The 24,219-nt window shown below is 37.9% G+C and overlaps 1 protein-coding gene across 3 annotated transcripts; it reads left to right on the top strand.

Annotated features, from left to right (window-relative positions):
• The first annotated feature begins 521 nt into the window (after window positions 1-521).
• mitfa (melanocyte inducing transcription factor a) lies at window positions 522-22,321 on the top strand. 3 transcript variants are annotated; one of them, XM_030729038.1, is made up of 10 exons: window positions 522-574; window positions 5,602-5,851; window positions 18,770-18,982; window positions 19,065-19,175; window positions 19,301-19,406; window positions 19,753-19,836; window positions 20,150-20,206; window positions 20,509-20,584; window positions 20,769-20,916; window positions 21,546-22,321. In XM_030729038.1, the coding sequence occupies exons 1-10, from the start codon at window positions 561-563 to the stop codon at window positions 21,948-21,950; spliced, it is 1,464 nt and encodes a 487-aa protein (XP_030584898.1). In that variant the 5' UTR covers window positions 522-560; the 3' UTR covers window positions 21,951-22,321. The 3 variants fall into 3 exon arrangements, with proteins under 3 accessions (XP_030584898.1, XP_030584900.1, XP_030584901.1); XM_030729040.1 differs by having other exon boundaries at window positions 19,080-19,175; window positions 21,546-22,320; XM_030729041.1 differs by lacking the exons at window positions 522-574; window positions 5,602-5,851 and adding an exon at window positions 17,825-17,958 and having other exon boundaries at window positions 19,080-19,175; window positions 21,546-22,319.
• The last annotated feature ends 1,898 nt before the right edge of the window (window positions 22,322-24,219 follow it).

Genomic DNA, 24,219 nt, shown 5'->3' with positions numbered 1-24,219 from the left:
TCAAGATATTATACTTTTGAGGTATGCCTACCCTAGGCTGCTTTTATTGTTTTTAGAGTTCTATTGTAAAGTCTATTTTAAATTGCAAATTAGATTAGACATCCTTGGTTGGCCATCTCTCTTTCTTGCTGCTCTCCACCTGATCAAAAATGAACAGTGAAAAATTTTCCGTTCCAACATTTTCTGTTGTGTGTTTTCATATTAAATGTGGAGTTTATGTGATTGCAAGATTCACTTAATTCTGTCATTTTATGCAGCGTCCAAATCTCTTTATGAAACGGGGTTGCAAAACTGTTCACCATCACAACTGTGAATGGAAAAAGAGGGCCAGATAGCAATGCTGTTGCAAAACTGCTCATCCTCCTTCCCTAAATCAATATGTCCAATTAAATCACGGAAGTCGAGACATCTGGTACTCGTCTTTAGGCCGACTCATGAGTGAGACACCATTGTGTCACATCAGGAAGTTCTGACATTTTTTAGCTCTTTCGTTTTTTCTTAAAAGGATCTTATTCCTCAATCTGAAGCAGTGTTAAAGGGTGAATCCTGGCGTCATTATCATGAAAATAAAAAGGTAAGAAAGCCTCATTTATTTTCAGTAAATTCATTTTCTTGTCCTCATTTTTTTTTTGTTTTGGCTGCGTGTTGGATGTGTGTCTGAGCTACACATGCATGTAAGTCTTTTTCAACAGCTGCTCTAAAGTGCCGACTGCAGAGAAACGGTTTGTGGTTTTCACAGAATCAACAGGCTCATATTTGGAGACTCTGAGGCGTTAATTTGACAAACAACTATGTGGGACTATTTTTTCTGTGGACAAAAGGTGGTTATTTATACTTATGGAGCATCATTACATTACTGTTTGGTCAAATTTCCATGAAGGCACTAAATATGTGTTCTGTCAATTTAAGGAAAGTATGTGCAATTAAAAAAAAGAAATCAATGACAGTCGGTTGGGATACGTGTAAGCATATGTGCAGTTACAAGTCACCTTTTAAAAGGGTTTTGCTATTAAAGATAATTGGTTGTGAATTTAAAGTTGATAGCACATGCATAGGTTATTCCTTATGACTAACATAAGGACTAACTTAACCACAGCAGAGAAGCAAGACATGACTAATGGCATTTCTCTTTTTAAAACCTTTTTTAAGCTGAAGTATTGCTACACAGTGGTCATATTCACTTTCTGTGATCATTATTACTGGAGAAAAAATATAAAATGTGTCCTTATGATGATTATAAAGTGTGTTTTATTTTATTTACTATTTAAAGGATAAAGTAAGGTTAGATTTGGTAACAGGACTAAAGGTCTGTTGCCACAAAAGGTGTTGAAAAAGCATTTTAGGTATAAAACAAAAAGGATCTGTCCAGATGTTTTTTTTTTTTTTTCTTTTCTGAAATCTCTTTCCATACGGTAACGAGTTTAAGTACACCCCCAACACAACACACCAGAGGTCGAGTGAAATCCAAAGTCCAAAGCATTAGTTCCAGGCTTGAAGTCGTACCAAGGCAAACAAAGCAGACAGTGAGGCAAAGTAAAGCAAAACAGTCCAAAAATCAATTAGGAACACAAGGAAACAAACAACAAGAGAAAAGGAAACACAAAGTTAGAAAAACCTGATGTGGAATATTGAAAGATTATCTGGCAACAGGAAAGTGAACAGCAGGTGGTACGTGTAGTATGAAGACTGGATATTTAGTGAGCGGTAACAAAACTCAAAAGTAGAACCAAACTAGCTAAACTAATAAAAGCAGTGATTCAAAAATAAAGTAGGAACTAAACAAAAACCTCAAACCGTGACACACAAACGCACATCACATGACCACCCACATACCCTGTGCATGTCTTATATAAATGGGAAGAAGCGGGTTGTTTCGTCAATTATGACAAATCAAATAGGCTGTTGAGTAACTGATAAGATCCACTCGGGAAGTGAACATGGGCGTCAGTATCATCATTTCCTGATCTCTGCTCTGGCTTGTCTACACTTAAACACTGCAAATAGTGTTTTAATATCCTCACCCTTTTGGAGTTTCCAAAAGCTTCGTTTTTAATTAGCAAAATTAGCATTTTTTTTTTTCTTCTTCGAAAAAACAACTTGTGACTGTAGTTGTGTTTATGGATTATTCGTACTGAAACAAAAATGATTAGCACATAGAACAGCACCTGAAATAACAGTTTTAGATGTTGTAGATAACAAGAGAAAAAAATGATTAGAAGACAAAGGACCATAAAAGCAAACTGGAGCTTCCATTTATGGTTATAAGGCATTGGAAGAAATGCGTTTAAGGGAAGATTATAGATTATTCCAAATTATATCTATGGGAATGTCAGACTGCTCCTCAGCTTTAGTTATGTGTCCCACGTCATCTCAAACAGTCTTTGGTCCACACATTCTTTAGTTTGGATCTGATCACTTTAGTCTTCCGTGGATGTGAAAAGGTTAACTTAATGGGGGAAGCTAATTCCACTCCACAGTTACATCCTTTTTGGCCAAAGTGTTTGTGTCCCAATTATGGGAGAGCACAAAATTGGCAGTGTAATAAATTATGAATAAATCATGGTGTGCTGTGTGTCGTTAAAACATTTGAGGAAACTGGACAAGTGGTGGACAAAAGAAGTGGCATAAAAAAAACTGTCTGCGGCCCACGATCCGTTTCTGAAAGTCATGTTCTTAAGAAAATAGAAGAAATCCAGCAAAGGACCTGAGAGATGCATCTGATGCTTCAGTTGATGCTTTTGGTTCCCTGAAGCAGTGGAAATGGTCTCAGTGGGAGGGTGGCTGCCAAGAAGCCATTCTATAGCCAGGCTTGAGAAAGGGAAACAGGAAGCAAATGCTGAGGTATTTCAAATTACACAAGAACTGGACAGAAAAGTGACAACAGGTCTGACGGAGTAAAATTTGAAATTTTACACTCAGTAAAATTGATGCATGAACACATGATGCACTGAACACTCAGTGCATCATGGGAACCTCCCAGCAACCCAGGCCTATTGCAGAATAACTAAGGGAGGATTCAGGGTCATTATAAGCTTGATCAAAAAGCAAAGTTTTAAGCCTAATCTTAAAAATAGAGATGGTGTCTGTCTCCTGAATCCAAACTGGGAGCTGGTTCCACCGAAGAGGGGCCTGAAAGCTCTACTCTTGATTATTCTAGGAACCACAAATGAACCAGCAGTCTGAGAGCCAAGTACAGTCTTACTGGACACTGTTTGTCTTTTTTGACTCACAGGTACAAAAATCTATTGTCACAAGACCTCATGGGGTAAATTATTATTTTAAATGCAGTGAAGACTGGTTTTAAGGATGAAGTTAGGATTATTTCAAAGTTATGGTTAAGGTAATAGATATGGTAAGGTATGGTAAAATAATAGATATAGATATACTATACTCCAGTACAAAAAGGAACAGAAGCACTATAAACTTATGTGATCCTGTCCCTTGTTCTAATTTCTACACTGTATTTCATTACCTTCATTAGCTTTGCTCCTAATTTATAATATTATTAATTAATATTATTATTTTGCACTTATTGATATTTTCAAAGAAATAGAGATGCTTTGGCAAACAGGAAATACAGCCAGTCTTACTGAGGGTTAAAAAAGCAACTGCAGACTAAATTGAGCATGACGAAGTTTTATTTTACTATGGTTACAACACAAGTATCTTCTGAAAGGCAGAATGGAAGATATTTCCTATGGAAAATCAATATATCATAAACAAATATTGAACATTATAAAACTATAAAAAAAAAGAAAAGAAAAGAAAACTACTGAGAAAACTTAATGAGATGGGACTTGTCAGAAGCAAAAAACCCAAATAATCACTTTCAAAGAAACAAGATGTAGATTTATGTGAAGGTTGCGTAAAAAAAACAAAACAAAACAAAAAAACCCCTAAATAAATATAAAAGAAACCTTTTGAGTTTCTCCTGAAGCGCTTCCTCTGGTGATGTAAAAGCAATAGCTGTGGACCGAGGCTAGATTTGACATGCCGGCCTAATTAGTGCGATTATCACACAGCTGCACCGGCTGAGAGGATTTGAAGTGGTTTTATCAAAAGGATCATTTTCTCAGGGAATGCCTCATCCTGACAGCGTGTGCACTGCCAGACCCAGTTCAGTTTGGGATGTGCAGCAGCTGTCTGCTGAAATATGCTACAGATTTGAATGGGTGAACTCACAGTGGACAGACTGCGTTTTTGCTCAGAGTATTTCTGCACATGAGTAAATCTGTGATCTTTATTAAAGGTTTTCCAAAGGGCCAAGGCGCTGCCTCGTACCTCAGAGCAGATCAGTCATTTGGAGCCTGATGGCACATAATCTGCATTAGATTTCCCTGAAATCATTCTCTTAGCTGGCAGAGTATGGCTAGAAGCCCAAGCAGACCTAATGATGTTACAGGTAGTATTTGGCCATGGACAGTGAGGTTATTATCAGAATTAAACAAAATACAGCTCCTCAGATTAGCAAGAAATGTCTTTCCTGGCATCAAAATGTGGGCACAAAGGAGACCATTTATATGATACAACCTGTTTTGACTAGCTACCTGACCCACATGATGATGTAACAGTTGAAAGTTTACACAAAGCACACTTTTTAATGTTTTCTTCAGAAAACACATAAAACACCCAGCCCTGAAAAATTCACCTGGCTAGCTCTTGTACTGAAGTTATGAGGGATAAAAATGCTTGAAAAATTAAGGTTAATTAAAAAGCGCCAATTTTCAGCCCATGTTCATACAATATGCTGTTCTTTGAGGGCCTGTAAGTCCAAGAAATTTCCATAGTATGAAGGTAAAGTTTTGGAAGACTTCATTAAATATGCTAAAGTACAAAAGACGTTTCACACTTCAGGCGGTCAGGTGGAAGCTACTCACTGATTTTTCATGGAATGACTACTCTGACTAACACGATAGAGGCTGCATAATGTAACAATCCCAAATCCAGGAATAATAATTCAGCTCCACAGCTCCTTCAGCTGTATGGAGCGTTTCAGCTCATTCTTATTTATTTGTCTATTATTTTTTTTTATGGCCTGGTAATTTAATATTTTGGTTTTTAACACTTACTAACATGAGCACTGAAGATAGTCCTAGTCATTTGAGTAGCTGTTAAGCCCATTGTGTACCATCTGTGTAGTGTCACAGGACTGACAAAGTAACCAACGAGCAATGAACATACTGGTGTATTGTATCTTTTTGTAAACCAAAAGCAGAACTAAAAAAGAAAGCAGATATTGGACCTCACAGCAAAAGACACTTCCTACAGTAATGCTTTCCATATTATTTTAGCATATCAGGGCAGTTTATATTGCATAGATAACTTCCCACCCTCTTATAGTGCATAAAAGTCCCTGAAACATAAATGCATCATTCACACTCATTCAAAGAACAATAACATATTCTCAATAAAAGAATCTCTGGCTTCCCTCTTGCTCAATCATTACATTGTATTCTACTACAATACCTCATATAACTCAGTGAGTCAGGATGGCTCAGAAAAATGCCAATGGCCAAGTACGTACACACCAGCATGTTGTTGAGCCTGGCTGGTTTAACTCCTCCCTCCACTTTTTGCCCTTGGGTGGGCTGGTGTTTTCAGTGCTCCTCTGGACCAGCATGGCCTCTACAAGCGCCACCAGGGTTCCCCCCCTCTACCGGCTGTGATGTCACAGATCCAGCTGCAAGAGATGCCAGTGTTTGCCCACTGGCAGGGTCGAGCATGTAGGGAAGACGGCAAGAAGAAAACCAGTGACCCTCTGCACCACAGCACCCAACACAGTGCTGTCCACCACCTGACGCCTCCACCTGGCCAGGCTGCCGTGAGCCAGCCGTCCATAAAAGTCCAGAAGGTAAGCCTTCCAACACTCTGGCATACCCGCACGAGTCAGTGACGATTGGTAATGGGCATTCTCTTCTCTGGATCCTTGTTTCCGAACCTGCTTAATAATTTTGCTCTTCTTTAAATCATAATTTCGACGTGATTGTGGAATTTGGCTTCAGAGATTCCTTTTTCAGCTGCTGAGAGACAAATACAGTTCTTTAAGAGGGGACTGTGTTAAATCCATACAGGGGATTATCTCTTGACAGAATTCCTGTTTCCAGACATTTGGCTTTAAACTCATTTAATCCTATTTGCTCCACTACACTGACATATTTTCATTCAATTGAGTCCTAGAATGACCAAATAGACCCTGAAAGTGTGAGCATACATGTTTTTTTTTTAAAAAAAGAAAGAAATCTGCACAGATATAATTAAGTTTTAAAACTTCTAAATATCAATGTGTCTCCACATATAGTTTGCATGTTGTAAGGAATTTAAGATTTGAAGTGTTTAAGGGGCTGTTCAAGAAAGTTTCAGTTGTCACTTGATATAGTATGTAGTTCATGGCATTGGTTGATTTTCTGTGTACTTGAGTTAGAGTAAAATGTCTTCATCATCCATGTGTTTCATCAGGTCCATCTGCAAATAAGTGTGCCACATGGCAAAACATAGCATTACTGTATCATGATTTCACATGCAGTGTAATAAAGCAGGGGACTATTCAGGGGGTTATTTTGAAGGATCTTTTTCTTATACTACATAATTTTCACACAAGCCAGACAGAAATGCCATGTGGGCAAACACTTCTTGACAGTTTGAACCTTATCTGTCTGGATTACAAGAGACCCCCACCCCCAAGACGTGCATTCAGTGCAAAATTAGCTTAGAAGTACCAGGGAGAGCTGCTGGAGCATAAAAGTGAAAACATAAAGCTCAGATGAAGTCCAAAAGGGGAGTGGGGTGGTGGTGGCTTAATTAGCCAAGTTGCCGCTGACCCCTGCAAGAATGAAGTATAAAAGAAGTTGTGTAGGAGTTTAAGGACCGAGACAAAGGCACTCACTCAACAATGCTAATGACTAGGTTCCACAGAACAGCGACTTTGTTTTTGGCCAAGATCTGGTGCAGATGGTGGTAACTGATGGTGATAGCAGTTTGACACTTCATAGTTTCATAAGCAACTAGAGAGCTTTGAGGTGTGGAGAGATTTAAATCACAATACACTCAAACATGAAGTTAATAATTATTTTTCTGAATAAAAAATATCCTCCAAAATCTCCAAAAGCCTCTTTTTTCAGAACTAATGTTTGTTTTATCCAACAGGTTATTAAAGTGTTGAGAGAGGTAACATTTATAGCTCTTTTTACACAGTAAAATAATGGAGCTCCACCTCCTTAAACATTAGCATTTTTTAAAAGCATACGTATTGTGGACCCCTATTGGAATTAACAGTTTTTATCTCTACTTATAAGCTTACAGAAAAGAATATTTCATTGGATACAGTATCCTGAGAAGAGGATAAGAGCTGAAGAACTTAAATCGCCAGCATAAAGCATAAAGTTACCAGTAAAATACTAACAAAACTAACAAACTTGTACAGTAGCCACTTGCTGTGAGACCCATGGAGGACATTAATTTTTTTTCGTGCTTATTCAATATGATCTATCTATTAATATTCTTGATGCCACTTGTCTTTTTTGAGCCACTGCTTCTACTGAAAGTGTTTGCTAAACTGTGGGGTAAAATAATGGAAGCCCATCTATTATGTTATCCCTGGGAAGTTACAGTATTCCAGTAGCCAGTCTGGGACAGACTTGCTTCAGTGCTACATTTGGAATGCCATAGCAGAGCACCACTGCTCTCAAGCTTTGAGAAACAGCTAAAAGTTTCACTACTTGAGCCTGGCAGTTTGAATAATTCGAATAATTGTTAGAAAAACATTTTGAAGTTGAGTTTTTCATGGTTTAAGATCATACTTCATGCAATGGAAACTGCTTTGTGAGTCTGTGGTGCACCACAGACAGGAAAGCTTTCTTAATTTGTGCCTTTGAGTTGGAATTGTTCTTCTTGGAGTTGTGCTATGCCTACATGATAGCTTCTAAGATTATATCAGAGCTTGTAGAAAATGTCTGTTCTGTTTTCCTTGGAATAGCATATATTATAAAGGTCAATACATGCCAGCCAGTCCACCTCCTGACTTTCTGACTTTTATTTGTGTTGCTTGCTTCTGGGTTGGGATAAAATTCTCTTGTGTGCAGCAGCAATTTAGCATTATGCCTGCTTCCATAGCTGTGCTACACATAAAATCAGACCCTGTTTTTCTCACCTCTCAGGTGCTTATCAGGCACTTCTTTATTTTCTGGGTTTGTGGTAGCATTCTGTATGGTTTGAAGGATTAAAGTTTTTTTTTCCTCTCTCATTACGCCGAATGCAACTTATGTCATTTTTTAATAAAGACACAAAGAGTGCTCAGTGGTTTGTAGATTACCACTGAAAAATCAAGTACATGAAATAATAATTTGAAATGAACATATTTAGATGAGAATACAGAGCTGGAGTGTTATGGTATTAAATAGGTAGCTAATTTTGGCTAGTGGAAAACAGCCAGTGGAAAACAAACCCTTGCAGCCAGTCTCTATGGGAGTGACAAACTGAGGTAGGTAGGAAGGGGCCAGAGCCAGCTTTATTTCTTGAGGAGTCTTTCAACATCTGCAGAAAACTCTTGCAAATGTTCTACCAATCTATAGTTGCTAGCATTCTCTTTTATGCAGTGGTGTGCTGGGGAGGCAGCATTAAGAAGATTGGCTGGATAAGTTGGTCAGGCAGGATGGGTCAGTGGTTGGAGTGGAGCTGGATTTTTATTGTCAAGCTAAGTAGACAACACTGATTGACATGGTGACAGAGTATGTATTCATGAGGGAATTCTACATGTTGCTAACTCTTTGTGTACCAAATATTCCAATCAGAAACATTGGTAGGGACATAACAGCCTTCATTTGATTTTGGTAGGGTCCCTATCATCCCTACCTAATTCTATGCCCCTCCCACTCGGTCATGACATATCTTAAAAACACTCAGTGGCAACTTTGTTTAGTTCCCCTGGCTCAACTGCTTGTTAATGCAAATATCTAAACAGCCAATCATGTGGCAGCAACTCAATGCTTTTAGGCACATAGACATGGTCAAGATGTCCTGCTCAAGTTCAAAGTAAGGATCAAAACTGGGAAGAAAGATGATTTAAATGACTTTGAACATGGCATCTTTGTTGGAGCCAGATGGACTGGTCTACTGGGATTTTCCTGAAGAACCATCTCAAGGGTTTAAAGAATGGTTCAAAAAAAAAAAGAAAAAAAAAAGAGAAAGTATCTCTGGGTGAAAATGCCTTGATGATGCCATAATGGGACACTGCTTCATGCCAACCAGAAGACAACAATAGCTTAAATGACCACAACCAAGGTATGCAGAACAGCATTTCTGAATACACAACATGTTGAATCTTGATGCAGATGGGCTACAGCAGCAGCAGAAGACCACACCACGTACCACTCCTGTCAGTTAACAGGTTGGAGAACATTTTCTTGGCATACTTTGACCCCCTTAGTGCCAACTAAGATGATTTAAATCATGCAGCCTACTTGAAAATTGTTGCTTACCATGTCCATCTTTTTATGACGAGTGTATAGTACACATATTCTCACAGCTGCTTCCAGCAGGATAACACATCATATCACAAAGCTCACCATCTCTAACTGGTTTCTTGAACATGACAATGAGATTGTCTGTTATTTTAACTGTAATTGTAATTACATTCTTCATATTTAACTCTGGCAGTTATAACAATTAACTTTTGCATAGCTTGAAGTTGTGTTCTGTGCTATCTCTGTTTATGCATTCATGATACTTATTTCTAGAAGTATGTTTCTTTTAAAATGTTTTATATCTTTTTTAAATAGAAATTTCAAGTCAAAGTTCAGTTCAGTTCTTGTAATCAGTTGATTATTTCATAACATTTCAAGTATAAAATTTGAATTAATTCAACAGTGCCATCAAAGATTTTCCAAAGTCATTTAACTGCTCTGAAAAGCCACGACTAATAAAAAAAAAAAAAAAAAAAAATCAGATTCAAGTCCACGTGCAGCCTTTCGTGGTTTACATTGACCTTTTCCTCAAACTCCAGGCACATTAAACTGAATAATGCTAGATCTTTGTACTAGTTGATTTTTGGGTTTGGCTCAGCCTGAGCTGAAAATGAGCTAAGAGAGAAGCTTTTGTTTGTTAAACTTCTCAGAGTATACCTAGAGCTCTGTTCTCAATTTTGGAGAGCCAGTCGATCCTTCGAGATAATGTTTACCAAGATTAGGACATGTCTCGACAAAGTCTCAAAATCCATGACAACAGTTTTCAAGCATAATATATAATATTGTTATTTATTTTTAGTGCTCCATTTCATCTGTAAATTCTGACAGTATAGCAAGATGTAAATGTAAAGTGCTTTGTTAAAAAAAAAAAATCATTTAATTTTTAACTAATTTCTTGAAAGCCTAGCTGACTGCAAAGCTCCCACATCAGATTGGACAGCCAGACTGTGTGTTTATGTAGCTGCTAAATTAAGCTCTGTTGTTTGTAACTTTAGCAAGTGCATGTTTCTAATCCCACAGTGACTGGACTGTGTGTCTCATTCTTGGAAGAGGATGTTCCATTCTTGCTAATGTTACCCACTACCCTCAGGGAAAGAAACAAGAAGACATCTTTGTCCCAAGCTCCTCCTCTTAATGAATCGGCCTGTCTCAGCTGTAGCTGCTCTTTGCTAAAGAAAAGTGTTAGTGTGGGCATTGGGCAAGAGAGCAAAGTCTTTAGTCCTTTAGGCCATGTCAAAGCAACATACTGTAGTTGTTCAACACAACTACAGTCACTTTTGATATGAGGTTTTAATGAGTCCTCAAAAATAAATGTTTTGCTCAAATAGAGGCCTTGCAGTTACACTGATATTTATTATGTATTGTTACAACATACACAACGGTTTTCTTAACTGTGGCTACATCAAATGAGCAAAAAGCCTGAACAAAGGTTAAATGGGTACTTGTGAAAAAGAGGAACCCTTGAGGCTGGGCAGCTATGGGGGAGGTGGCGGTGACCTATACAACAACATTAAAGGCTTTAAATGTGGTCATTTATTCAGTAGAATGCAGATCCAATGAAAACTGTTGTGTTCTGTGGACAGAACTTTCTGGAGTAACAATGACCGTGGTTGTGTAAAGATATACGACTGCTGATTCTTGTAAATGTAATTTCTTTGTGTAAGCTTCAAAGACAGATATGGTTAGGCTCGTATATTTATTGAAGAATGATCCTTTTTGTAATTTTGCCTCTGTGCAGCACCACAGTGGATTAAAACAAACAAGATTTGATCGAAGTGCAGACTTTCAGCTTTAAATCACGGGGTTTAACAAAAGTATTGCATTAACTGTTCATGAATTACACCCATTTTTAATAGTAGTTTCCCATTTTTAGAGGCTGAAAGGTAATTGGAGAAACTGACTGACGAGTTTCATGGTCAGATGAATTAATTAAGCAGATAAAATATTTGGAGTTGATTCTGAATATTGGGCTTACATTTGGAAGCTCTTCATTGGAATTCTTAATGTGAAGTCCAAAGAGATGTCAATGCAAGTGAAGGAGCCTATCATTAGACTGAAAAAAAAAACCAAAACCCAAGCAGCAGTTACTGATAAACACTGACAAACTAAGCAACACCGAAAGGCCTGAAAGACTACAGAAGTGCATGAAGAATTATTCCATTGGTTAACAACATCTAGCCAAGTGAAGAACGCTCTCGAGAAGACAGATATATCATTGTTAACATCTGCAATCAACAGACTGGAATTATAGAGGGTTTACAGCAAAGTACAAACCATTCGTTACAAGAACAGGATGGTCAGATTAGACTAAAAGAGTCCAGCCAGTTCTGACAAAAAATTCTTTGGACAGATGAAACCAAGATTAACTTGTACCAGAATGACAGAAAAAGAAAAGTACAGAGAACACATTATCTGTCAAACACGGAGGAGGCAATGTTATGGCATGGGCATGGATGCCTGCATTGGAACCCAGTCACTAGACTGCTCAGACTCAGCCAAATGCTGCAAAACTGATGGGACAGAGCTTCACAGTTCAAATGATAGTGATAATGACCCAAAGCGTAGTGCAAAAGCAACCCAAGAGTTTCTCAAGGCAGAAAAATGAGATATTCTTCCATGGCCAAATCAGTCAGCTGATCTCAACCCAATAAAGCCAGTAACTGAAGGTGGCTGCAATAAAGGTCTGCCATCTGAATTAGTATTGTTATTAATATCATTAGAAAAGTTATATAATTGAAACAACAGTGGGCACAACAGAAAGGTAAAGACAATTCCATCTTCAAAATTCTGCTTCTATTTGTGCAAGTGTGTATAATTAGTGTAATGTTACATGAACTATTATAGCTGCTTTCCAGCTCCTAATCACTTTAATTACCCTTGATGCGACCCAGCTTTAACCACGAACACTACAGCTACTCTGCACAAGTCCAACACAATGCATTACTATAAACAATGTGTCACAGAGACACATTGGTTATTATTTTCTTATTTCTGAGCACGCACTCGCTGGAAGCAACACTTTAACCCTGGTTACAACATTTATGTCTATGGAGTTTACCCAAAAAGTAAATTGACGTTTTCTCTAGTGAATTATCAGGAAACAGATTAAAAAAAAAACAAAAAACAACCAGGGCAATGTCTGTGATGTAGAGCGACAGAAACAAGCTTATTTCTGTTGCTCTACATCACAGACATTAAACTGGTGCAGTTTTGCAATTGAAACCATTGCTAATGTAGACACTCAGATATGGTTACAGAAATATTGATAATTTCACAGAAAATTCTTCCCAGGAAATCTGTCAGCACGTAAACACAAACTGTGACATTTTCTATGTAACACATTTGTGCAACAGCTTTATGTTCACAAAAATGACATTATGTGGGAAGTCTATCTTTCTACTTTTGTAAATTTCCCAACCTTTACTATAACTAGCATTGTTATTAAAACTTATCCACACAATAAATATGTATTAGATAATACACTGATTAAAGGCAGAACTGAAACAAAGCAGTACTTGATATTATTTTAATAGTTTTTGGTGTTTTACCAAACACAAATCAAACATTTGCTTCTAGCAAGGAATATATTCAGGTTTTGCTATTTTCATTTTCAGCATAAGCAATTTATTTTATGGTTTATTTATTTATTTTTAATTAACACATCTCAACAATAAAATTAGTCTTGGTGGTATTAATGAGGGCCTACCTGGGCTCATCTGACAAATAAATGAATAAATAAAAATCAAATAAATATTGTTGACTTTTTAGCACGTGACCCGCATTACTATTCATCTAGAGCCACGATAGTCCTGAAATGGATATGTCTCATACTGCTTTGAGTCAGATTCAGCTTGACTGATGAACAGCAGGAATGATTATGCTCTTTCTTAGTGTTTATTGTAAACTGTGAGACTTTGTAGTTTTAAACATAAATCAGTGAGCCCCCAAGTTTTGGCTATAAAACACACAGCTCAAAAGAATAAAGGAACACTTTGAAAACACATCAGATCTCAATGGGGGAAAATAAAATCAAGCTGGATATCTGTGCTGACATGGACTGAGTAATGTTTAGGAATGAAAGGAGGTTGCATACTTTGATCAAAATTAAAATGATCAACCTACAGAGGGCTGAATTCAAAGACACCCCAAAAATCAAAGTGAAAAAATGATGCAGCAGGCTAGAACATTATGCTGAAGTTTCATTGCAGCAACTCAAAATGGTACTCAGTAATTTGTGTGGCCCCCGCATGCTTGTATGCATGCCATACAACATCAGGGCATGCTCCTAATAAGACGACTGATGGTATTCTGGGGGATCTCTTCCCAAATCTGGCCCAGGGCATCACTGAGCTCCTGGACAAACTGAGGCACAACCTGGCAGCATTGGCTGGACTGCAACATAATGCCCCAGACGTGTTTGATTGGATTTAGGTCAGGCAGGAAAAGATGAGGACGGAAAACTGTCAGTGGCCTCCACCTGTAAAACCACTCCTGTTTTGGAGGTTGTCTCATTGTTGCCCCTCTAGTGCACCTGTCACCAAAGCAGCTGAAACTGATTAACAACCCCCTCTGCTACTTAACTGACCGTCAATATGCCAGAAGTCTAACTGACTCAATGCTACACTATGATTAAAACGTGTTCCTTTAATTTAAAGCACATACCATGAAGCTCTCGCTGAACAGTTTTTGTGCTGATGTTAATGCCAGAGGAAGTTTGGACTGTGCAGTTATTGAGTCTGCAGAGCATTGGTGCCTCAGTGCTCAGTGACCCTGCTCTTTAACTTTACACGATCTGCAACTTTGTGGCTGACTTTTTGTGATTCCTAAATGCTTCCACTTTGCAATAATATCACAAACAGCTGGTCGTGGAAAATCTAGGAGGGAAGAAACTGACTTGTTGCTTCCATGCTCAAATTCAGTGAGCACATGGCTGAATCATTGAACGGATACTTTACTGCACTAACATCGATGAAAGATCTTAAGTAGTCAGGAGCTCTACTGTATTCTTAAATGTTAGCCCACATAGTTAGCATCCTCCTTTTGACTGGTTGCACGCAAGTGTGGCTGGTTGCCAAGGAAGTTAGAAACAGTGGAGAGCAGAGTGGGGCTGGTGGAGTGGTATGAATGGATCTATTTCTTTTCAGAGGTCAAAGAGTGACGACTATCTCGAAATGTTATTGGTCCTACAGGCATTAGTCTAAAGCGCAGACCCATGTGCTTTCCTTGAGAAGGTAATAAACCCCTGTCTCACAAAGAGTCTGTGAATAAAGCGAGAGCTCGTCTTGCTGTAGGGATAGATGAAATACATCCCTTGTTAATAGACCCAAAGGTTTTGCTGAAGGAAAAGGCCACGCTCTGAAGGAGAGACAAAGAAATGTTCTGCTATGAGTTTACAAAGAATGCTTTCTCTGTTTCATTGTATAAACCTCTGTCAAGCCAGGGGGCTCTTCCCCTCTACCTCTCAAATTTTTAGTGAGTTTCCACTAATGTAGATAAAGGCACAATGTTTTATGTTCTAGGAATGTTAGATGCAGTGGCATATAGCAATGCATGATTAAGGTCCATGGCTAAACAAGCATCATCATGAGGATCTCTGAATAAATGTGAGATTTTAGAGATAGTGTACAGTCACACACAAGTAGTTTTCAGCGTGGAGTACTTCCTCTTGCTTTGCTGTTGTTTTTGTGCTTGTAAAAGCAGACATAAAACATCACTGTCACAAAATGTCATTTGAAATACTGTAAAACATCATTTTCCTGGCGAAACACTTAATCTACTTTCAACTAAGTGTTTTAATTATTGGTAGCATTGTGGAACTACACTCAATGGTTAAGCTGCAAAGCTCAAAATGGAAAGGAATTTGGCGTGACATTGATGTTATTCCACTGTGAATTATTAATTACGGCCTTAAAATTGACACCATGTTGGTGGCACAGTTCTTTACATGTTTCAATAAATCCCTGCATGTATTTCACCTTTTCCTGCCAAGATATAAAGAAATGAAGGGTTGCATAAGACTTTTGCACAGCAGTATAAATTGAGGTCCTTCATTGGTTTGTGCAGCTGGCTTTAAAGCATGATCACACTCAAAAACTATAAAATAAATGGAAATGTGTTCCAGGAGAGTCAGCACTCACAGAGTCTCCAATTCTCCCTGTGTGTGGTGAATTCATGAAGCCACTTGTGCACCTTGAGAAAATGTTACGCTTGCATTATTTAACATGCTAAGAAACATGTTGCACTTTTGTAACTGTGACTGCATTTCTCTGTGAGAACATAACACTCATACGGATACAATTATGCATACTGGTTTGAGATGTGGATTAAAGTAGGTTGCTTATTCTTTAATTTGTTGTGTGGCCTGTAAAGGTGACAATCTTTTATGCACATAAGATGTATGAGTGCAAATAACTGCACAGCATTTTGGACGCTTTTTTTGTTAGATAGAAGTGACCTTTTTTGGGCAAGAGGTTGATGTTAGCAGCAAAGCTTGGTCAACAAACTGTATCCATAAACTGTATGGGTAAACACACACATACCTAAATTATAAGTAAAATACAAGAAGTTCACTCACCAAAATTGAAGCACAAACTTCATTGACTTTCATAAGGAACCTTTTTTTTTGTCCAATTAAAAAGCATTAAAAAGCTAACAAAGGCGCCATGCTTGAGGGATCTAATTCAGAGGTCTGAAAGGCACCTGTTATGAAGGAGGAAGGCACACAGCCATAGCCATGTTTTTGTTCCTGGCATTAAAAAGGCCATTAACCTGTAAGTTTAGGGGATTTGACTCACTTTTGGAGTCAGCCACACTGGCCACTAGAGGAGCTGTAGTTTACACCACTTCCACATTTAATTCATTTTCTAGCACCAGAGATTTCAGCTTGGCCCCACGGCATTCTTATTCAAAGCGTACAATTCACATATTTCATGCTTAAGGGACATCTACACAGCCAGCATAGAAATTGAATGTTTTATTTTCCATTTTATTGTATTTTTTATTACCCTTTTACACTTTTGTTCCTGTGTTAATTACAGATTTTTTTTAATTTATTTTTTCACTTCTGGATAAATACAGCACTTACGGAGGTTTTATCGCAGTTCTTACACACTGCCACCTTCAATACATATTGATCAATATAGTGTCATCAATTCAGTATACAAGTGTACAGTGATACAGTTGGTAACTAAATTAATGCTGAATGAGGGCCGTGAATTTAGGACCTGAAATGGCGGCTCTGTACCACCTGTTGGACAGGCTTTTGAGCTGTTATAGTCCTCATGTGTGCCCTTCTGTCTGTTCCCCATCTTTGTTCCTTATCCATGGGTCCTGACTGTTCCAGTCAGTGTTTTACTTCTGGTAAGGCTGGGTAAAACAGCACTGGTTCCCACGCTTTCAGTGTTATTATCTGCATGCACAATCTTTTATGCATATTAAGGGCCAGTGAGTGGTCACTTCTCTTCTGTTCCTTACATAAGGCAGGCCAACTCGTCGTCTCAATTTAACTGTTTTTGTGACCACTACAGAGGACATAAGGTCTGAGGAGGATCTTTTGTTCAAAAGATGCATTCATATCAGGACTTTTTTAATCCATCTTTGAACATTTTACACTTGCGTTTGAAGGAAACCATATGACAGTTTATGATCCCAGTCCACTTCCACCAGCGCTACACTTCATGCGTCTCTAGCCACAACATTTTTTTCCAAGTCATTCAGCATACCCTCTGGGCTTCTCGCAGTGCACCACTGACTGGACTTCAACCAGTTCGCAAATATGAAGCCTGTTCAATAAAAGATTTGAAAAGAGATGAACTCCCTTTCGCTTCTGCTCTGTTACAAGATAAATGCTCTAATACAAAGAGAATTGAGCTACCCAGCACAAAACTGTAGCCAGATAGTTAAATTATTTAATCAAATATAAAAATACTTTTGACTTTATAACAGTTGATGGTCAAATTTAATTAACCTCTAGAAATTTTTAAAAATGGATGGAGCTAGGAAACAAAGCAGACGTTTGGGTTTTCATATGGCTAGTTTGTAATGAAACAGTGGTGTCAATTGTGTTTCGGGTGCTCGGAACAAATAATGTTTTATACTGGATGAGCAGAACTAAAGATTAAATGTTAGTTGGCCTTAAGCAAGCTTCAGTTCGCAGACTACCGGCCAATCAGTAGAAAGACTTCTTTGTGAGCTGAAAGTGGTGACGTCAAATGGGCTCTATAAAGACATAAATTCATAGTTAATCTGGAACAACACTGCAGTGGGAGGATAAGTCTTGGTGTCCTCCTCTGTTTCTTAACTTGCATAACTAATTAGCCTTAAATACTGGATAAGTTAAGCAGAATCAGTGACTGCTGTCAGATTTACACATGCTAACTTGCGGACCACAGTGTCAGCTAACAAGATAAAGGGATTGTAATCTATGTAGATTATTTTTTAGCAATTACTTCTGAAATAACTAAAAACCATGCTGGAGATGCTTGAATACAGTCATTATCAGGTGAGATGGGCTAATTTATTTTCTTTACTATTTCTACAAACCCAAACAACAACAAAAATAGATATATGTTCCCCTGCTGTCCTCAAAAGAGTATTAAATTTTTTTGGCTCTAGTTAAAAATAGCATTTATCGGTGGACTGCTGAAGACTTCATTATGCGTACCCAGTTTACAACTCTTTGGTTAGAGCTAACATAGCCAAGCTGTTTTACACTGAATGGTTTTTGTATCACTTCATGGTTTTTGAGATGCTGGATAACCTTTTAGTCATCACGGATCATGTAACACGACTGAAATATTTTATATGGCATTCTTTGGAGTGAAGGGAGACTTTTAAGCCAGAGTTGATGTAAAAGAAACTGTTTTGTCATCTTAGCACTGTGATGATGCAGAGAAAGGTTAGAAGATGTGACTTTTAAAAGGGTATTTTCAGGTCAATTGGTCAGCACAGAGTAGAATTAATTATGAATGGAACTGCAACATAGCAGTATAGTGTGATTAATTTTGGTTTGTAAGTTAAATTATTATAATTTGGAAGCATTTGAGGATTAAAACATTGTAAGATTAGAAGTTCTTCCATTTTCAATTTGCATTTATTAACATTTTGGGACCGGTGTTTCAAATAATTATAATCAAAACCACACAGCATTTTTTTTTTTTAATTTCTGCAGATTAACACTCATTTTTAAAGATCTTTTTCTCTATTTTCTACTGTGTTTTTGTCCTTAACCACATATTCTATAACACACAGAGCTTAGTCAAAGAATAAATCCAAAGGCATGAGGGTGTAATGATTATGACTTTGTCACTTAGGTGCAGTCCCACCTGGAAAGTCCCACCAAATACCACATCCAGCAGGCTCAGCGGCAGCAGGTGAGGCAGTATCTGTCCACCACACTGGGTGGTAAAGCTGGCAGCCAGTGCTCGAGCCAGCCCCCCGAGCACAGCATGCCACCTGGACCTGGCAGCAGTGCACCCAACAGTCCCATGGCTTTGCTTACCCTTAGCTCCAACTGTGAGAAAGAGGTACACCTGCTTATTGCAAGGAAATTTGATTTCAATACATACACATGCCCTTAACAGAGAGAAAGCTCTTTATCCAATGTAGCTTTGTGTTATACAGATGGATGATGTCATTGATGATATTATTAGCTTGGAGTCAAGCTACAATGAAGATGTTCTTGGACTGATGGACCCGGGACTTCAAATGAACAACCAGGTCATTTATTTCAAGATGAAATCTACAATGTGTTGATACCCTTCTTTTTAAAATTTAAATCAAGTGTATGACACAGTTGTTCCATTGATGTAAATATTATAATAACAGATTTTTAACACCAACAGCTTCCTGTGTCTGGAAATTTACTGGATGTGTACTCCAACCAAGGACTTCCGCTACCAGGCCTCGCCATCAACAATTGCCCACCCAACATTAAAAGGGAATTTACAGGTAAACCCTTAAATTTATTAGTATTTGGATATTAGAAAGTATACTACACTTAGGCATATTAGGTGGGCCAGTGGTTATTCAGTTTAGTACACTTTTGTATGACCTCCCTTTGTCTGATAGTCAAATGTAATTTAAAAAGTTAACGACAAATGCACTGCTGATAAAATACATGCACAAAGATGCTGTAAATAACCTTGTTTTGTATGACTAAAGCCGAGTCTAGGCGAAAGTCAGACACATTTCCATCTAAATATATAGATCACTCTAGGCAAATGTCAATAATGTGTGCAATTTAGAGGTGCACAAAATACTGTTAAGTCAATTATGTGCCAAATAATTACTCCAGCTCCTGGCATGAAGCAAGTACTGGACAAGCCTGGATCCTGTGGCCAGTATGAAAACTATCAAAGGCCAGAAAGCTTTCCAGTAGGTAAGCAAACAAAATGAAGAAAAAGAAAAAGATGATGTTTTGTAAACTGTAAATTTAAGACTGTCTGTTTAGTGTTTTGTGTATTTTTAAATTGCACACAACATATAACTGCATATTGCAAAAACTGAGCTGCAAACTTTAAACTTTTTTTTTTTCCAGCTGTGGCTTTCAGATTATGTTATTTCTTATTGCCTGTGATTAACAGATTTCAAATATGCTAAACAAACCTGAAAGCATGTGAAATACATTCCCATAAAATAAATTAATTTGATATTTTGATTGTGCTCAAATTCTTTTTTCTCTTGCTTCATAGAGGCCGAAGTTCGTGCTCTGGCCAAAGAGAGACAGAAGAAGGATAACCACAACTTAAGTAAGGCAATCAAAATATAATTTTATTTATATTTTTCATGTTTAATTTTAGTAGCTCAATGGTGTGGTGGTTTACACACTCACCCAACATGTGAAAGGTCCCTTTGGAGTCAGGAAGGGCATCTGCCAAAAAGGGACCAACTGAAAGAAGCTTCTAATTTTTAACTTTCATTTCCTTCTTCTGATTGTTTTGTGATCTTACTTTTTAAAATAAGAAATAACTGAAAATATTTTAATATATATATAATATTTTTTTTTTATTATTATAATGTTCAAAGTTCATGTACTTACTGTGTATTCTAGTTGAACGAAGACGGAGATTCAACATCAACGATCGCATTAAAGAGCTGGGAACCTTAATACCCAAGTCAAATGATCCGTAAGTATTTTTGCATGCATTTATGCTAATGGATGCATGTGCCCAGCCATCTTTTTGTCTGCCTGCTGGAGTGATCCAGTCATCAACTATGTTTTAACATCCTACTCAGCGAGCTGTAAAGAATCCTGAGCTGTTCTGGTCAGCTGGTCAGCTGACTCTGATACTTGTCTCATGTATACCCCAGAGACATGCGCTGGAATAAGGGCACTATTCTGAAAGCCTCAGTGGACTATATCAGGAAATTACAGCGGGAGCAGCAGAGAGCCAAGGAGCTTGAGTGCAGACAAAGGAAGCTGGAACATGCAAATCGCCACCTGATGCTGCGTATACAGGTGGGTCACTCCAAGTTTTTGCAGAAGTTTTTGTCAGAGTTTAGGCTCAAGATGAAAAAATAAGGAAAACCCCAAAAGGTGTACAGTAATCTTGCAATACCTGCTTGATGCCAGCTGTGCAAGATTTCACACAAAATTAACAAATGATTATTTTAATGCCTGTAATAGATATGTGTATAAAGCTGCTTGTGAGTAATGTTTTACTATATAAGGGAATTGCACTGTTAAAGTCAGCCGACAGCCAGCATAGCTCAGCTTAGAGTGAAGAGTGTCAAAGGGGGCTTAAAAACAAAATCCTCATCGCAGGACTTGTTTGCAAAAATCAGATAGTTTTTTTTCTTGAAAACAGCTTTCCATTCAAAAGCGAGCTTCAGCCAACTTCACAAATAACACGGCAGTTAATGAGTTCAAGAAATACTTTTACGTGGATTTTCTTATTTTACATGGAGCCAGATCAGCTGCTTGCACATTTCCAGGTTGTCTGCTAGGCTAAGCTAATTTGCAGAAAATATGATTTTGAAGTTTAGGCTGAGAAGATGGCTGTAATTGTGTTTTTTTTTTTTTATTTATTTTTTTGCTCCAGTGTGGAAATACAGTGCATTATCCATGCCATTTTCATATTTGTCTAGGAGCTGGAGATCCAAGCCCGTGCTCATGGTCTTACAGTCGTGTCATCCACATCTGTCTGCGCATCAGAGCTGATGGCGCGAGCCATCAAACAGGAGCCCGTTCTTGGTGACTGCCCATCAGAGCTCTACCAGCATAGCTCCGCCCCTGACATGTCCCCTCCAACCACACTGGACCTCAACAACGGCACCATCACCTTTGACCAGATACCTACAGATGCAGGGGAACCTGGACCCTATGGCAGCTCCAGTGCCTGTAAAATGAAGGAGCTGGTAAGAGACAACACCCTAGGGCCAATTTCCCCCAGTGATCCCCTGCTGTCCTCAATGTCTCCAGATGTTTCCAGCAGCATCGACAGCCACCATACCTCCAGCTCAAGTCTGGATGACAAAGAGCATGGCTGTTAGCCCAACAGCATGATCTACGTTGACACTTAGATTTATAGCAACCCACCAGTGAGACACCAACATTACAGATATCATGTGAGTCAATAAAATAACTCATGAATGCATATTTTTCTTATTTTTGTCCATACTGCTGTAGAAACTTTGAGTGTTACATAGCCGGACAGCTCAGAATTGCATATAATATCCACAGTGTCTGGGAAACATAATTACTCCTCATTTTGGGGCTTTAAAATCTGTTTATTTTTTAATCATATTTTAAACATTTCATATTTTTTCTAAATACACAGTGGATTGGGGAAGTAATGTCAAAAGATATATGGTGCATGTGTGAAAATGCATTGTTGATAATAGCACATGTTGTAAATTTAGAAATAATAATAAATATTTAGAAATTCAAAGTTTTGGTATTAGTAATTTATGTATTATTTTATTGAAAGTATTTTGTACTCCGGGTGATCAATGTATTTATTTCTGTTATTTTTTTTCTTCCTTTCTTCTGAATGTTTTTTTTTAAAGAGCACATAATAAAACCTCTAAGCTCTAACCTCTAAGTACCCAGTACAGTACCATTGTACTGTGGGTACAGTACAGTGGGTACTCTTATGAAGTAGATACTTTTCTAGACAAAATGAAATACTTTTTCTTCTTATTTTGCATCGATCAGAGATGTGGAGAAACCTTTGGAGTATTCGGTACTGGTACTGGTACAATAACAATATAGAGCATGTGTCAAAATCAAGGCGTGCAGAGGAAACTTCACAGTGAAACAGGAAATGCCCAAAAGATGCACTGAACACTTAGGCAAGAACTCCAAACATGAACACAGGGGCAAGGGAACACTGGAGAACACTGGCATAAACACAGAAAGATGGATAGACAAGGAAACACTGTGGAAACTAAACGCAGGTATTTTGAGGTTAAATTAAGATCATTAACTCACCTATAAATTGATACACATCCAAAATGCCATAAGTACAAATGCATCACTGTAACTAGAACTCAGTCCAATAAAACTGAGGCTAAGATATACATTTTTTGGATGACTGAAATCTTATATTGATAAACAACCAATGTGTTTAGAATGATTCATTAGACATGAAAAAAGGAATTGAAACCTCAACCTACAAAACATAAGAATCAAAGCTTCAGGTGACAGAATAACAGGTAAACCTAAATGGAAATGACAGAAAATTATACAAAACTCTAGGACCACTAATACCAAGTTTCATTTTTAAGTTCAGACAGTTTTCATGGTAGAAGGCCAGGCTATATACTGTAGTACATAAATTAATATACTTTGAACAAAGATCTCTTTGTCATGCCCAAGCCCGTTAAACAGGCTCTGAAAGGAATGAGGACACGTCTGTAAGAACAAAATTAAGCTCCCCTCTTCCCCTTTACATCAGGATGTACTGATTTGAATTAAATGTTCTATCCATTGTTCTCATATTCAGGCTCAGAACAGGTTGTTCTGAGTTGGCAGTATTTTAGCCTTCTCATAAAACTGTGATCAAAATGCATTATTTAACTTGATTAAATGCCAATAGGACCCAAAAAAATTTCTTGTGCACTGGCTGAGCATTTTATGTGGAGCGTGTGAAAAGGCTATTAGGGACATATTTTAATTAAATTAAAATTTTTATAAGGGGGGAATGGTGGTTAGCACTGTTGTCTCACAGCAAGAAGGTACTCCGGCTTCCTACCACAGTCCAAAGACATGTGGTTAGTAGGATTAACTTAATTTGTGATTCTTAATTGACTGTAGGTGCAAATGGTTGTCTGTCTCTGTGTGTTAGCTCTGTGACAGACTGGTGACTTGGCCAGGGCATGCCCGGGAGTCAAACATTCTACAAACAAAATGTAGATTGTTTCACTCAAAATTTTAAGTGACTTCAACTTTATGCACATACACTTTGTAGAGTGTAGATTAAATTAAATTTATTGTCGTTGCACATGTGACAAGTACAAAGCAATGAAATGCAGACTCAAAACTCAAATTTGTAAGATCAGATCCTCAACACTAATGAAATGTAAATAAATAAATGTGCTATATGACCTTAACTGTGGTCTCCATAAATGCAAGGGTTAATACTGTAATATTTTTTCCGTATATGCTTTAAATCCCTTTTGGAAAAAATGTTTCAAAAAATAATCCAGTCTAGAAGTGGGTGGGGTGGGGGGGGGGGTGGGGGTCTCTGTAGATTTATAGTATCCTATAAGGCAGTATATGTCAGCCAACAGCTGCATGTAGATCAAAATGAGAAGCTGG

This window comes from Archocentrus centrarchus, chromosome 5 (assembly GCF_007364275.1).
Source record: "Archocentrus centrarchus isolate MPI-CPG fArcCen1 chromosome 5, fArcCen1, whole genome shotgun sequence".
Classification (NCBI taxonomy): domain Eukaryota; kingdom Metazoa; phylum Chordata; class Actinopteri; order Cichliformes; family Cichlidae; genus Archocentrus; species Archocentrus centrarchus.
The sequence above is the reverse complement of the archived record's forward strand: the minus strand, read 5'-3'. Positions and strand labels throughout refer to the sequence as shown.

What these genes read in the sequence shown, in the direction of transcription:
- mitfa (XM_030729038.1), top strand. An exon ending in CATTAAAAGGGAATTTACAG is followed by an intron (nt 19,407 to 19,752) that starts GTAAACCCTTAA and finishes TAATTACTCCAG; the next exon opens with CTCCTGGCATGAAGCAAGTA. An exon ending in ACCTGATGCTGCGTATACAG is followed by an intron (nt 20,917 to 21,545) that starts GTGGGTCACTCC and finishes ATATTTGTCTAG; the next exon opens with GAGCTGGAGATCCAAGCCCG.